This window comes from Carcharodon carcharias, chromosome 21 (assembly GCF_017639515.1).
Source record: "Carcharodon carcharias isolate sCarCar2 chromosome 21, sCarCar2.pri, whole genome shotgun sequence".
Classification (NCBI taxonomy): Eukaryota; Metazoa; Chordata; class Chondrichthyes; order Lamniformes; family Lamnidae; genus Carcharodon; species Carcharodon carcharias.
The window spans coordinates 63,214,869-63,230,743 of record NC_054487.1 but is presented as its reverse complement, the minus strand read 5'-3'; the positions used below and the strand labels follow the sequence as shown (position 1 = coordinate 63,230,743).

Sequence of the window (15,875 nt, the reverse complement as noted above, 5' to 3'; positions counted from 1 at the left end):
GGCTAACAGTCCTCACCATTAAAGCATAAATTGGACAGTAACTTTAGTAACTACACATGTAGTTAAATTTGGAAATCACAAAGCTCCCCCTATACCAGAACCTAGCTGAGAGTCTCAATGATGAAATAATTAAACACCGTGACATTGCAGTACTTGTGAGATACATATCAAACTTCACCAGAGGTTAGGGCTTGCCCATTTGAGTGCAGTAAACCTTAAACTACTGCCAAACGACCTGGCACTGAAAATTAATGTGTGGAATCTCATTTCATCAGATTTTGGTTATCAGTTCCATCTTTCCCTCCTTTATCTTTTCTTTACCCATTTGCCATTCAATTCATTGGTCTAACCCACACATCCTGGTTGAGACTGCACTGCTCATTAATAATTCTTAAATCTGAGGGCACTGCACTGTTTTGGCTCTCCAATTTATAGCAAGTTCCAGTGCAAAATTCCGTAGAAACACTTTTAGTGAGTGAAAGTGTAATGGCTAGTATAGGTCTCCCAGAGTAGAGAGCAAAATATGGCTCAAGGAACTTACGGTAAACATTACGACATTATTTTCATTGGTCAGTGCTTAGACAATAAATTCAAGGTAACATAAAGGGAGTTTAGAAAAAAATGTCACGTAGAGGACTGTTAGGGCATGCGATGCTCTACTGAAAACAGTGGCAAAGAACCCATAATATATTTGCAATTATTTATGTATTATTTTGCAAAGAGAATTTAAACACACAAGGGAGAATGTGGAGAGCCAGTCCAGAGATCAGCTGTCAAATGGCTTTCTTGTGCTGCAAAATTATTTAATCACTGGCATATTAACCAACATAGTGAGGTGCATCATCTACCACTGCAGTTTAGAAATGCAAAACAGCCAGTATCTCTCAATTACACATTTATTTTCCACAATCAAATAAAAGAGTTAACGGTAAGATTTCTGGTAACGTGCACGGGCACCAGGTCCACCAAATTTCTTGGCCTCACAACGGCGTGGATCAGCAACCAGCAAAGTCCTGTCGTACTGTATGAGGATGTCCTTGATCTCTTTCTTGGAGGCTTCATCTACGTCTGAAAAGTAACATTTGTAATTTTAAATAAAAAATTGTCCGAAAGAGAACAGCAGAAAACGTACTGGAGTAAAATACTGACAACTGCTTACATTTCTGGTAGTATGCCACCAATGCTTTAGAAATGGATTGACGGATAGCTGCAAGAGGAAAAAAAAACGAACCACGTTATGCATCAAAAGTTACACAAGAATTTATAATCCCTTACTCCTATGTACTCTTGTTCAATATGTAGCTCAATCTGGGGGCTAAAAGTTGGGATTGATGTGGAGGAAGGACATCCAATTCATTCAACTAACACACCTTTAACCCAAGATCATAAGTGGGCCTGTTTGTGGACATTCCCCCTTCTCAAGATCTGAGGTCTCATAGAAAACAGAAAAATAGGAAGTTTACAGCATAGGAGGAAGCAGTTTGGCCCATACCAGCCGTAAAAAGAAAATCAGCTATTGAGTCTAATCTCACTTTCCATCTCTTGGTCTGTAGCCTTGTAGGTAATGGCACCTCCAGTGCAAATCCAAGTTTATTTTAAACGCGATGGATGTTTCTGCCTCTACCACCCTTTCAGGCAGTAAGTCAGTCACCACCCCTCCGGATGAAAGAAATTCTCAAATAATTCCACCAATTACTTTAAATCTATGTCCCCAGTTTTTGATCTTTCAGATATGGGAAATGGGTCCTTCCTATCCAATCTATCTAGGCCCCTTCATTCTCCCTACAGCCTCCTGTGTTCCCAACCTATCCAAACTTTCATTGTAATTAAAATTCTCCACTCCTAGCATTATTCTCATAAATCTCCTCTGTACCCTCTAGTTTGATTACATCTTTCCTGTAATGCAGTGATATTCTAGCTGCGGCTAAACATGTTCTATACTGTCCTAGCATTATTTCCCTGCCTTTATATTCTATTCCTCAACTAATAAAGGAAAGTATCCCATGTATCTTTTTGACCACCTGCCCTGTCTACCCTCAGGGATCTGTGGATATGTGCTCCAGGTCCCTCTGTACTTCTGTGTCCCACTATTAATTGTGCATTCCCTTGCCTCATTTGTCCTTTCCATATACAATACCTCACTTCTCCAGATTGAATTCTATTTATCATTCTTCTGCCCACCTGACCCACAGCAGTCTACAGCTTTCTTCCTCACTATCCACCACATGACATCACATTCCTAACTATGCACAATGATTAGTCATCAAAAATCAAAATGTAAACTATTCCCTCTTTGGAGGATAATAAATTGATAGGTGAGGGAAGCAAAGGTTCTATATTTGGGTCAAACATTTTCCAGGCAATCTGACTGGAAAGTTGTGAATAGTCGTATAAGAGAACACCACTGCAATAGTATACACAACACCATGTTATTTACCGTAGATTTGAGCTACATGACCACCGCCCTTCACACGAACTCTAATGTCGACTCCAGCAAATCTTTCCTTGCCCAACAGTAGAACTGGTTCCAACAGCTATAAAGGAAGAAAATTATACTTTTAATTCCATTTAGAATTTTTCATTGTCAAACACATCATAAATCACTCCAAAGGTAGCATTAACACGAGATTCTTCCGAGAGAACATTTGGGTCCCTCCCTCAAATCGCCCTCAACCACTCTGATATAATTTTCTATCCACGTCATCAAGTTTAGTACAGAGTGCATACATGTCCAATCATGAAAAGTGAAGGGGAGAAGGATAGGGAAGAAGCCCTACTAAGGGGCATGGGGCTTCAAAGTCCTCTGAAGTAAATAATGCTCAAAATAAATTTAACAAAAAATAGATGCATACACCTTATTTCCTATTTAAAAATAAAATCAAACCTTCTCCAATTCAGATCTGAATCTTACCATTCCCACATTACATACACAGCATACACCTATTCTATCCCAAATCAAACAATTGACAAAAGCATGCTATAAAACTTAGGCTAATAATAGTAAAGAAACATTAAAGAACTCATTTTGTTTAGTGGCAAGAATGCAGAAAAGGCCATGAAACATAGAAGTCTCTAACAGCCCAGGTATCCTCATCAATGTAATTTCTTGTTTGACTAGAGGATACAAGCACCATTGGGCAAGTCTCTGCTTCATTAAAGGGGAGTTTAAAAATCTACAACCGTTTTTGATTTATAGAAGTGACAAGACACACAAGCTCCATGTTAACTGAAGCCAACTGCCATATAGAATATATTCAAAAAGGAATAATTGCAATTAATGAGAGCATAAAACCACGACAAAGGCTAATCCCAAAACAATCATTTTTTCTATGAGAAACAAGGCTACAAAATAAAATTTGGTTCAAGATCGGTGAAGGGACTTGAAAATATCTAATATAAAATTATGACATATTTTCTTGCAGCACCATGCTATGGCTAAGAGCCAAAGTGAAAGGACCTCTATCAGAGAGAAAAAAAACAGAACCTAATTTTTAATGAAAACTGCGATTCCTGCAACTTTGGAGCTAGATCAGAGCACGAAGCTATGGAACACCCAGGTTTCAAGGGTAAGCATTGTAAAAAATGCCTTATAAAATTTAAAGTCAATGTACTTGTTCTCGCAGTCCAGAGGTCCGTAGGACCATTAGACGTCCCAAACATGGATTTAGAAAGGATACCGATAATTATTTTCTCAAATGAGGAAAGTAAGTCTTAAAAAATACAAGAAGAGTTCACATTGTATTTCAGTTTGGTAATCACATCTGCCAGGGCCAACTCATATAGAAACCCAACATTTTGATACATCAGGTAGGATGATATTTCTGAAATACCATTTGGAGAATTCATCATTTCACCGAACCAAGATACAGCAAATAGTATGCATAGTAAGTTTAAGAAGGTGTGGCAGAAGAAAGGTCTGCAGTTTATTGATCTGGTCACTTGGTAGTTTTTCCTACCCACATTCCAAGGCAAGTCACAGATGTTGCACATTGGTTTTCAGTTCAGATAACTCGTCAAAAATGCAGAATTCACTTGCCAACATAGTTAAAAAAGCAGGATCTCATACAAAAAAAAAATGGAATTCACCACCACTCTCACCTCTGAGCCAGTTTGTAACATTAAGTTCCACTACAAGGCTCAACCATATAATCTAGAATGGGGAAGTATTATATTGCTGGAGATGTGTTTTTCCGATGAGACATTAGACTGAAACCTCATGTGCTGCTCTGATGGATGTAAAGGGTCCTTTGTGAAGAGAAAAAGAGGCCTCTCAGTGTTCAGCTGACTTTTATCCCAAAACCAATACCATTCTGTTGCTTCTGGGATCTTGCTGAGCACAAATCGACTGTCACGTTTAGCTACATAATAAGTAACTACACTTGAAAAGGTAATTTATTAATTGTAAAGCATTTTGAACCATCGGAAGATGTGAAACATGATGTAATTGCAAGATCTTTCTTTCAATGACTCCCCCTGGGAACAATGTCCTCTACCTTGTTTCAGCACGTGTCTTGCAACACACATCCACTAGTTTTTGGCTTAAACATGGATTTCTAGCAACCATCGGGGTGCCATTTTTATCAATCTTGCACGGAGCACTAAAGTGGAACATAAGCAACAATGCAGTTCAGAATCCAAGAGGTAAACCGGAAAAGCCTGGGGTTGACCCTCCAAAAGTTGAGACTTCATTTGAAGGTTGTGGGGGTTCGGATCGGCATTTCAAAACAGTAAGGAGAGAATCCAGGATCTTCCTGATTTGCATGGCTCATGGTCCCACTGGACAAAATGAGTGTCCTAAATCTCGAACTTCTTCAATTGCACCCAATCCGCAAAAGGAAAAGCCTACATGCTGTTGATACATCATCCTGAAAGGTCCAAACACATTCCAATAATCTAATCATAATATGCCACTGGCAATGCAAAACACAAACCCTGTCAGTTAAGTGGACACCAATCACTCCATACAAAACTTCACTTACTTTGTACTGCAAAGTTCTTGGCTCAATCTGTTCCAGAGGCCTTCCATTTACTTTGATAAGGCCATTTCCTCTTTTGCAGTGGGCAACAGCAGTCGCTGTTTTCTGTAAAATAAGTATAACATTTACAATCAAAAAAAAAAGCAAAATACTGTGGATGCTGGAAATCTGAAACAAAAACAGAAAATGCTGGGAAAACTCAACAGGTCTAACAGCATCTGCAGAAATGCTGTTAGACCTGCTGAGTTTTTAAAGAACACTTACAAACCAGCTTTTCCACAGGATATGGATTGTGCTGGATAAACAGAAAATTTTCACGTTGGTTAAGCTGAAGGAAGGCAAAGCACAATGGGCTAGAGCCTAGTAACCTGAAGGAAAAAATTGCTATGTTCCTCGGAGTTATATTTTAAAAGAAAATAGTTAGCATGGATTTCAGAAAGGACACTAATGCTCAACAAATCTCAGGTTTCTTTGAAAAGGAAGCAGACATGGTAAATGAGGGAAATGCACTGCACATGGGCTTCAGGAAGGACTCTGACAAGGTACTACACACATTGCTAGCGAAGGTTAAGGGATAGTAGAACAAGCCGAATAAAAGAATGTTGGTCAGAGTATAAACAGGAGTTAAGAGTAGTTTTCCAGTGACAGGAAGTAGCTAACGGTGTCCCTCAGCGGTCAGGTCTAGAACCACTTCTGTTCACCGTGATTTTAATGCTGGTAAAGAAACGCTGGGGTCAAGGTGTTACATTGGCTCAAAGAGAAACGTTCTCATAAGAGATGTGGAATTCACTTCCAATGTTAATGGTTGAAGCAAAAGCGAGATTAACGTTCAAGATTGGATAGCTGGATGAAGGAAAGGATACTGAAGGGAAATAGGAACAGGGCCAGTAAAGATGATTCAAACTTTTTGTTCACATGGAGGGAAACCACCAACACTGACTGTTTGACCTTATTGGCCTGTATGCATGTTGTAATTTCTATGTACATCAAACTCAGAATACAACAAATAGAACAGCAGTAGTCACCATTTCAATGATACAATTGTTTGTGAAATAGCTTTGGCTTTAACCATAACGTTTTTATGCGAGCCTTCAATATAATCCAGTGGATTCATCCCTCGAGAAAAGACAAATGCAGCAAATGAGGTACATGTATAACTAACGTTACAGAGGTTTACAACCACAGGAAAGGTATGGATGCACATAACGAATGCACTTTCAGATACATCTACTGGTGTTAGAAATAGGAAAAAGCAGTTTAAAATTCACCCGTTAAGGATATCTAGCTTTAGTGGTCCAAGAAACATATCCCGCTGCATATCAAGTTTTAATAAGGTCAGTGAAAACATCTAGAATTTTGCAAACTATCTCCAGGCAAAACAAAGGTGTGTCAACACGGCAGATCAAAGAGATTTGCAGTTTCTTCCAACCAAAAGACGGCCCCACGCCCACAGAAATAACACAAAACTAAAAGATTTTGACAGACAGTATACCATCCAAGAATAAGAATTACTAGTCAGCATTGGTGAGGAGTGCTTAAATACATTTTGCAGTGTATGGCTTGAAGTGAGATTCCCCTAACCAAAGGCGGTCAGTTACACAGGAAATGATCAGAAGCGGAAGCCGCTACTTCCAGCAGGCCTACTCCAATCGCCCAGGCCAGAAGCCCAATGCAGCCTGACAGGTCATTATCCCCGGCTTGCCTCGGATTAATTTAAGGTAAAGCAACGGATAGAACAGAGCCGAATAGAGCTTTAACGGCCTTAGCAGGGAGGCCGCGCTGTGATGCCAGGGGCACGAGCAGCCCAGGAGAATGGAATGCGACGATCCCGATTCAGATTCGAATTTCGAACCCGAGCCCTGGATTCCAAAAAGTCACGCGGCGTTCTGGAACCTCCCGGCCGGGGTTCCACAAAGCCGGTTCGATCCACGAGGCCTAGGAGCGCGAGAGAATCCGCGGTCACCGCGCTAGGCCCACGCGGCCAAAGCGCTTGGTGCCTCACCTTTCGCCCAAAAACCTGGACCGATTGCAAAGGACCTTTAGCGGGCATCTTCCTAAAGAGACACAAACACACGATCGAGTTAACAGCGGAATGTTTCCGCAAATCTCAACAGATTTAAACTACCCCCCTTCGCGCGCCAGCTCACCCTTCTCACCTGTTATTGCCAAGCGGAGCCGGAGGAAAAAGAACGAACGGGGTTTCCGACCCACAAAATCAAGAGCTGTGTTACGACGCTCATCCACTTTACGAAGCCCTCTTTGCGACAACTCTTTCGTCAGTGTGAGGCAATTTGATGGCAAGAAAGCGGTTTGGGGGGGTTCGGCTCGAGCCAAGTTCGTGTTTCTTGGGAGTGAGTCGGAAGAAGGCTGAAAACAGATTTCTTTTAGCTTGACCTGTAATTTGGTTTTAAGACATTTGGAGGTCGTTTTTATTCCTTTGGTCGCAGATTAATGACGAAGGGCATTCTAATTGGTGCTCAAAAGGAAAAAGTACACAAGGCAAGACTTTTAGTTATAAAGCGCTTTGGGATATCCTGTGGTCGGGAAAGGTAATGATATAAATTAAAGGCTTTCTTTGTTTAGAGGCCACAAATAGAGTCATATCCAATAGGAAATTCAGGATTTTTTTAAAACCCAGAGGGTGATTAAAATGTGGAACTCACTACCACAGGAAGTGGTTGAGGCAAAAAGCACGGATGCCCGGAGAAGGCAAAGTAAAACAGCTTCACTGAAGTGGGAGTCGGCTCGTATGAAGCATAAACACCGGCATGGAGGAGTTGAGCCCACTGTGCTGTAAATATTTTGTAAAGTCTGGAAGAAAGAAAGACTTGCGTTTTTATGGACATCCCAAAGTGCTTTACAGACAATGCTGTACCTTTTGAACAGTAGTCACTGTTATAATGTAGGAAACGAGGCTTCCAGTTAGTGCATGGTACGATCCCCCATACAGCAATATGTTAATGACCAAATGATCTTTTCCTTGAGCCCGCTCAGATCATGACTGATCTGTATCTTAAGCTTGTTTCTTGATCGTTAACCTTTAATATCCTTACGTATCAAAAAATCTATCTTAGTTCTCAACAGCTTTTTGGGGGAGAGTTCCAGATATGCACTACCCCACTTATGTGAAAACATGCAAGTCAGGAAGCATTTAGAATGACTTGGCTCTATTTTTAAGGTTATGCGTTCCACCAGTCCAAGAGTGGTGTGGTGCAACAAGAGGGAATAGTGAAGAAAAAATGTTGGAAATATAACATATCACTGAGCAGCCACCCCCTGCAATGACATAAAACTAAAACTTGACAAAATCTCCTTAACCTAACTCAACCTCCTTGAGATGTTCTCATTCCTTTCTGTTCCTTAGCTTCTATGCTGAGTGACTCCACATCCTCAGTGATTTCAATGCCCTCTACCAACTCACCTGACCCTCCTCCGATTTCACTGCTCCCCATATCCCCCAATTTCTCCATTTCTATCATTTTCTCTACTTCTAGCTATTCCTTTTCTCTATATCTATCAATTTCTCTTTATCTTGACACAAGAGGATGAGTCAAAGAATCGAGACTATAGTTTTGCCAGACTTAATTCTAACTTGTACCCTGGTCTAACAAGACTGTTCTCTGAGTACAGCCTCCTGAACACGGTCATGTTTTTCCAGGGTAGCTTTCAGGCCTGTTTGAAGTTGAGACCCCGCTCAAGGGAGCACTCTGTAAATTAATAAATACTTTTGACAGAGTTAGTTCAGGTCGATTACCAGAGAACTACAGGCCATGTGATATACTGCAAACTGGACAGATTGACAGCTTATATTGATGCAGCACCTTTAACATAATAAAAATCCCAAGGTGATTCACACAAGCAGGGGTGGCAGGATTGTCATATGAGGAAAGATTGGGCTGACTAGGCCTGTATTCACTGGAATTTAGAAGAATGAGAAGAGATCTCATTGAAATATATAAAATTCTGACAGGGATGGACAGACTGGATGCAGAGATGATATTTCCTCTGGCTGGGGCATCTAGAACAAGGGGTCACAGTCTCAGGATATGGGGTAGACCATTTAGAACTGAGATAAGAAACTTCTTCACTCAGAGGGTGGTGAACCTATGGAATTCTCTACCACAGAATGCTGTGGAGGCCAAGTCACGGAATATATTTAAGAAGGAAATAGATATATTTCTGGACTCTAAAGATGTAAAGGAGTATGGGGAGAGTGCAGGAGTATGGTGTTGAGATAAAGGATCATATTGAATGGCGGAGCAGGCTCAAAGGGCTGAGTGACCTACTCCTGCTTCTATTTTCTATGTTGCTACAATGCAAAATTAGACATGAAGCCACATAAGATGATATTAGGTAAGATGACCAACTGGAAGAATTCATCAATTTTGCTTCCAAATTTCACCCTTTCCTCAGATTCATATGGCTCATCTCCAACTCTTCCTTCTTCAACTTATCTGTCAATATTTCTGGTAATAGGTGTTAACCAATATCTATTATAAGCCCACTGATTTACACAGCTACTTTGACTACACTTCCTCCCATGTCACTTGCTGCAAGGTCTCCTCTTCATGCTCCCAATTTTTCCATCTGTGTCTATTTTGACAATGCTACCTTCCATTCAAGTGCTTCTGATGTTACGTTTTTGCCTAATTGTGGTTGGCAGGGTCCTCAACTGTACCTGCTCCATTTCTTAAACTTATGCTCTTGCACCTTTGCTTCCCTTCTAAAAACCACAATAGATTCTCCTTGTCCTTATTTCCACCCCATCAAGTCTCCAGTCAATGGATCATCTTCCACAATCTCCACCACCGAATACATTTTCCCTTTCCCTTTCAGCATTTTGAAGAAACCATTCCGTCTATGACACCATGGCACATTCCTTAATCACCTCTTCCCATGGCATCTTCTTGTGCAAGCACAGGGGATGCAACTCCTGCCCTTTACCTCATCCATTTCCACTATCCAGGGTCCTAAGAACTCCTTCCAGATGAAACTTCTTTCAATTTGGTATTCTGCATTTGCTGCTCACGATGTGGCTTCAATGCTGGGGAGACCAAATGTAATGTGACCGAGCGTTTTTCAGTCACCTGTCAATTTAATTCTCTGCCTCACTCTTCACTCTGTTGTCGCTGTGCATGGCATCCTACACTGTCCGAAGGAAGCTCAAAGGACAGTACCTCCACTTTTTTTTATAGCTTTCTGGACTCAATACTAAGTTTGGAAATTTCAGATCATAACCTCTATTCCCATTTTTTCAGAGCAACTATTGGTAATGATTCTGCCATTCCCATGTACACCTCCTCTGGACCCATCTTTTGTCTCTTTACTTTTCTCATTACCATCTCCTTTTGCCTTGCACCATCATTCCTTTTGTCATTTAATCTCTTCCGCCTTCCGCCTTATCACAGGCTTTCCCATTTGTTTTCCCCTGCAAACTTGCCTAAAAAAAGACCATCAATCTGAAATGTTAACTCTATTTCTCTCTGTTTTTGCTGCCTAACCTGCTGAACATTTCCAATATTTTGTGTTTTTATAACTGTCTCTTCCCTTATTTGACTGTGATTGCATAACTACACCAGTGGAGTCCTTGCCTTTTAAGGGAATGCCCTGGTTCAGGGAGGAGGTCTTGTACCACAATGGGCAGTATCCCTGCCTCTGGGCGAGAACTCTAGGCTTCATGTCCCACCCCAAGACTTATATGGCTAAGGAAGGTGTGCTCATAACGTGGCCAAACAGGTTGAATATCAACCAGCAAATCCTTCCAACATATGTCAATGGCAGGTAGTAATAGGAGAGATTCCTGGGCAGCCATGTGATAGAAAGAACGTTGGAGCTTCTACCATCACTATCCATAGCTCCAGGCTGCAACATGCATGTAAAAGTGCACACTGTCATAACAACTTAGACTTACTCAGTGAACTGGATGTCTTTTGGACAAGTTTCCTTTCATTCTGATAACGATTTCTTTTTATGGCATAACATGGCTTGAGCACGAATACTTGACTTGAACACTTTTTACTGATCTTTAAGAGGAGCACAATTCGTGTTTAGTAAAGCAAAATACTGGAGAGCTTGTCGGTGACCTCTCATCAGAGTCAGAACACCTGATAACGATGTCAGCTCTCCCTCTCAAACCACCACCTGCTTTGGGCACCTTAAGAGGGTCCAAAAATTATTTACCTGGCAGGGGAGAGCTCATGATCATGGTTCTGCCAGGGCAAGATCGTGAAGCAATGGCTATAACCAATTGAACCCCATACCATGGGGTACCTAACACCGTCCGAGTCACGGTGAAGGACAGCGGAGGAGGAGCACCCATGGATCGGGCCTTCTTCATCCTGTTGAAGGTGTGTGGTTTTGAAACTACGGAGACCTACTCCCTGCAGGACTTCCCTAGCGCTGGATATTTCGATGTGATCTTCAGGAATGTTGCTGCCTGCGTCAAGTTCCTGAAGGTGTTCGAGGAGAAGACAGACCTGCCGGAGATCAAGATTCTGACGGTGGAGCCGCTCTTTGCTCTGCCGTCACAATGGGACCGTGTGGTGACGGTGCATCTCTACAACCCCTACGTCCCTGTCGCCGACATGCTCACCTTCCTTGCCAGGTACGTCAACAAGGTTGGGAGCTACACCGAGGTTAGAGATGCCTTTGGGATTTGGACATGCAAACGCCAGGTTAAGGTCACGCTCAAGACCAACGCTAAGGGAGCCATCTTCCACCCTTCCAGCTTCACTATCGGGGGAAGCTGTGGCTACCTTGTCTACACTGGGCAACCCAAACTTTGTCGCTCATGTGGCAAGTCTGGTCATGTGGCGGCCAACTGCAGTGCCGCCCTCTGCGAGAACTGCAAACAGAAAGGGCACCAGACAAAGGACTGCAAACAGACTTAAGTGCTGCAACCTGTGTGGCGAGGCAGGTAACCTCTACAGGACCTGCCCCAAACACTGCCTCACTTACGCACAGGCAGCCAAAGCCAACGAGGGGGAAGCAGAGGAAATGCTTCGTATCACTTCAACCACCAAGGCCCCCAATGAGAACAACAGGACAAAGGAGGACAGGGAGAGAGACAAGGTGGAGGAAAAGATTGAGGCAGCAGAGAGCCAATCAACAGCACTGCCCCCTGAACCCCTCACTCCTCAGGAGAGTGAATCAATGGAGGAGGAGGCAGCAGCGGAAAATCACCCGGGGGAGTGGCAGCTGGTGAAGAGAGCCAAAAGGAAGAAGAGGCTAAGAAGGGACCAAGCCAGTTCCCAGACAAGTGGCGAGAGGCGTCTCCCATCCGTCGTGGATGACAAGGGCAACTGCTCTTCGGACGAAGAAGTGCCAGGGCGGCACCCACGGAAGAAGCAGCAAAGCTCTATGGAGTTGGAGGACGAGACACCCGAGCTCCAAAACATTGGAGACAATGAGGAGACCATCGCACCCCAACTTTGCTCACAACCCGAAGAGGCCTGCACACCCCAGCCCCAAGAATCTGGGAACGGTGAGACGCTCAGCGCACCCCAGCTCCGGGAAGCCGGGAGCAGCAACGCCCTAGAGGGGGAGAGGATTGGAGAAGATTCTCCAACAAAGGACATTTCAAATCCCGTTCTCTGCACGAACCCCCAGATACCACCTGAGCGGAACATCTCCATTGAGGTGGTTCAGGACAGTTTCCTCAGCCCATCCAAAGTGAGGCAATTTCTGCACACTGTGGGTATGAAGGAGCAGACCAAAGGTCTGGGACTCTCAGAGACAACAGTTTTGGTAAGAGAATAAATGTTTTAAAATGGGGGGTTCTCCCAGGACCGAGGGACTGGGAACTGTTTAGAGCCCCCGGGTTGTACAGCTCAAAATGAACGTCTGGAAATGATTGTAATATTCATTGATGGTATTGATGCACCTTGTGATACATGTTGTAAAAGTTGAGCCTGATTGTACTTTTGTGATGGTGAATTTGAAATGGTTTGGAATGTTCTTGAAAATATTTTTATTAATAAAGTATATTTTTGCAAAAATAAATTAGTTGTAATTGTGTGCCTTGTTTTAGCAATTACTGCTCCACTAACTGGTTTGCTACAAACATAGCACTAAATTAGATTAGCCCTACTGCTGGAAACCTGGCATGGAATGCCAATAAAAGCACAACCAGACCACTTAATTGCATTGGAAATCCAAATGTATTTATTGAAATTGTGTTTCCAGAGTTACGCTGTAAGATATACAAGGCTTGGAAAGATTGATGTCAAAGGTGTCAATTTTTGTACTTGATATAGAACACACAATATCCACAATCAGATTACGACCTTCCATGGCCCCACTCGCATATTAAAGAAAAGGGAAGGTTTGCAATTTAAAGAAAATTCCTGAATTGAGTGATAATGTGGTCTTGGGGGGGAGAATGAAACAAGGCTGAAGGTGCCTAGCCCAGTTAGCATCTTCAAGTTTTACAGATTTATTCACTTTATACAGGATATCTCATTTAAACTTGAAAGTGATTACAATAGGATTCTGCACAAGGGCAACTGAGAGACACAGCACACTACACCAGACAAAACAGATACAAAGTTAATCTATTTGTACATTCTTTTGCACATCTAATCTTTAAGTTTAAACAATAGTAAATTGTTCTCAACTAGAGAAGTTTTGAGCATTGGTAATGAATTCAATCCCTGAGTTTGGGTGGGGTCCATGTCTGCCAAATATCAGGCTGAGCCCTTCCTGCAGGGTGAAATACAACAATGCACAGCACACTGCCACAACCTTTGCAACTTTATCGAAGATGTATTGTAGGACCATCACCACTCCACCCACTCCCAAGTTGTCATCATCGGCCACAACTTCAGGGATGGCAGAATAGCAAAAGTACAAGTCAGATCTCCTTCAATGTTCAAAGTTTATATGCATGATCCTTTGTTTGGCATTGCAATTGGCACATTTATCAACAGCAGAAAAGATTTCACTTTCTAAAAATGTCAAGGTCCTTGAACAGAGCCTTCAGTCCCACATTATACAATCAATAGCTCCCTGCATCCTGGGGAAAGTTGGAGCACGCAGAGCGTAAAACAGGCCATTCAGCCCAATGATTTATGGCCAATAACTAAGTAGCTCAGTTTCTTGAGAAAGAAACAGACACTTTGCTATTGGTTTAGTCTGTACTGGAAATAATGCACAGTTTAGCCCTACAGCTGCCATAAAAAAATTGCTAAAAATCCATTATTAAGGAGGTTATAGCAGGATACTTGGAAGATAATTTGATCAGGCAGAGGCAACATAGATTTCTGAAAGGGAAATCACATTTAACTAATTTATTAAGAGTTTCAAGGAAGTATCAAGCAAGGTGCATAAAAGGGAACTAGTTGTGGTGTACTTGGATATCCAGAAAGCATTTGATAAGGTGTAGTAACCTTTGATGTGGCACAAGAGAAGATTACATGGTGTAGGGGGGTAACATACCAGCATAGCTGAAGGATTGGTTAGTTAAAGGAAGCTGAGAATATGGATAAATGGGTCTTTTTCAGTTTGGCAACCTGAAAAAAGAGTGCCACAGGGATGAGTGCTGGGGCCTCAACTATTTACAATCTACATCAATGATTTAAATGAAGGGACCAAAAGTATGATTGCTAAATTTGCTGATGACACCAAGATAGGTAGGAAAGTAAGTTGTCAAGAGGAGGTAAGAGTGTATCTGCAAAGGGATATAGATCTGGCAGATGGAGTATAATGTGGAGAAATGTGAACTTATCCATTTTTGCAGGAAGAATAGAAAAGCAGTACACAAATGGAGAGAGATTGCACCCAGTGGGATCTGGGTGTCTTTTTATTCTATTCTTTCATGGGATGTGGATGGCACTGCCAAGGCCAGCATTTGTTGCCCCTCCCCGATTTCCCTTGAACAGAGAGCAGTTAAGAGTCAATCACATTGCTGTGGATCTGGAGGCACATGTCAGCCAGACAGCAGGTTTTTCCTTCCCTGGAGGACATTAGTGAAACAGATGGGTTTTTAATCATGCACCATCACTAGTTTTATATTCCAGATTTATCAATTGAATGTAATTTTCACCAGCTGCCATGGTGGGATTTGAACCCATGTTCCCAGGGCATTCACTTTGGACTAGTAATGCAGAGGCCTGTGATATACTAGGAGATGGTGTAGTGGTATATGAATCACAAAGTTAGAATGCAGATACAGAAGGTGATTAGGAAGACAAATGGCACGTGGGTGTTTATTGCAAGGGGAATGGAATATAAAGGCAAGCTGTACAGGGCCATGGTGAGACCACATCTGGAATACTGTATACATTTTTGGTCTCCTTATTTGCAAAGAAAAGTTGCATTAGCAGTTCAGGGAAGGTTCATGACTCATTGCTGGGATGAGGGGCTTATCTTATGAAGAAAGGGTGAACAGGTTAGGTCTGTACGCACTGGAGTTTAGAATGCATGGTGATCTTATTGAAACACAAGATCCTGAGAGGATTTGATAGGGTAGATACCTGGAGGATGTTTCCACTTGTGGGAGAAACTAGGACTAAAGGACACAGTTTAAGAATAAGAGGTCTCCCTTTTAAGACAGATGAGAATTTTCTTTCCTCTCATAAAGGTCCTTATAGTATGTGGAATTCTCTTACTCACAAAGCAGTTGAGGCTGGGTCACTGAATTTATTCAGGGAAAAGATAGATTTTTGATATACAGGGAGTCAAGGGTTATGTGAGGTAGACAGCAAAGTGGAGTTGTGACCACAACCAGGTCAGCCATGATCTTATCGAATAGCAGAGCAGAAGGGCTGAATGGCCCACTCCTGCTCCTAAGTTCCCAGTTATCAGTTAATAGCAAATACAAAAAGAGTTCTACTGTGATAATCAGGGTGTCTGGAAATGTCAATTTTAAAGACCCTGTCCTCAAAGAAAAAATATCCCAAC

General features: G+C 42.1%; 1 protein-coding gene across 1 annotated transcript; it reads right to left on the bottom strand.

Annotated features, from left to right (window-relative positions):
* Positions 1-882: 882 nt before the first annotated feature.
* rps16 (ribosomal protein S16) lies at positions 883-7,236 on the bottom strand. The gene is made up of 6 exons (XM_041216005.1): positions 7,133-7,236; positions 6,979-7,030; positions 4,980-5,081; positions 2,438-2,534; positions 1,160-1,207; positions 883-1,068 (listed from the first exon to the last, which is right to left on the bottom strand). The coding sequence occupies exons 2-6, from the start codon at positions 7,024-7,026 to the stop codon at positions 923-925; spliced, it is 441 nt and encodes a 146-aa protein (XP_041071939.1). The 5' UTR covers positions 7,027-7,030; positions 7,133-7,236; the 3' UTR covers positions 883-922.
* Between the last annotated feature and the right edge of the window lie 8,639 nt (positions 7,237-15,875).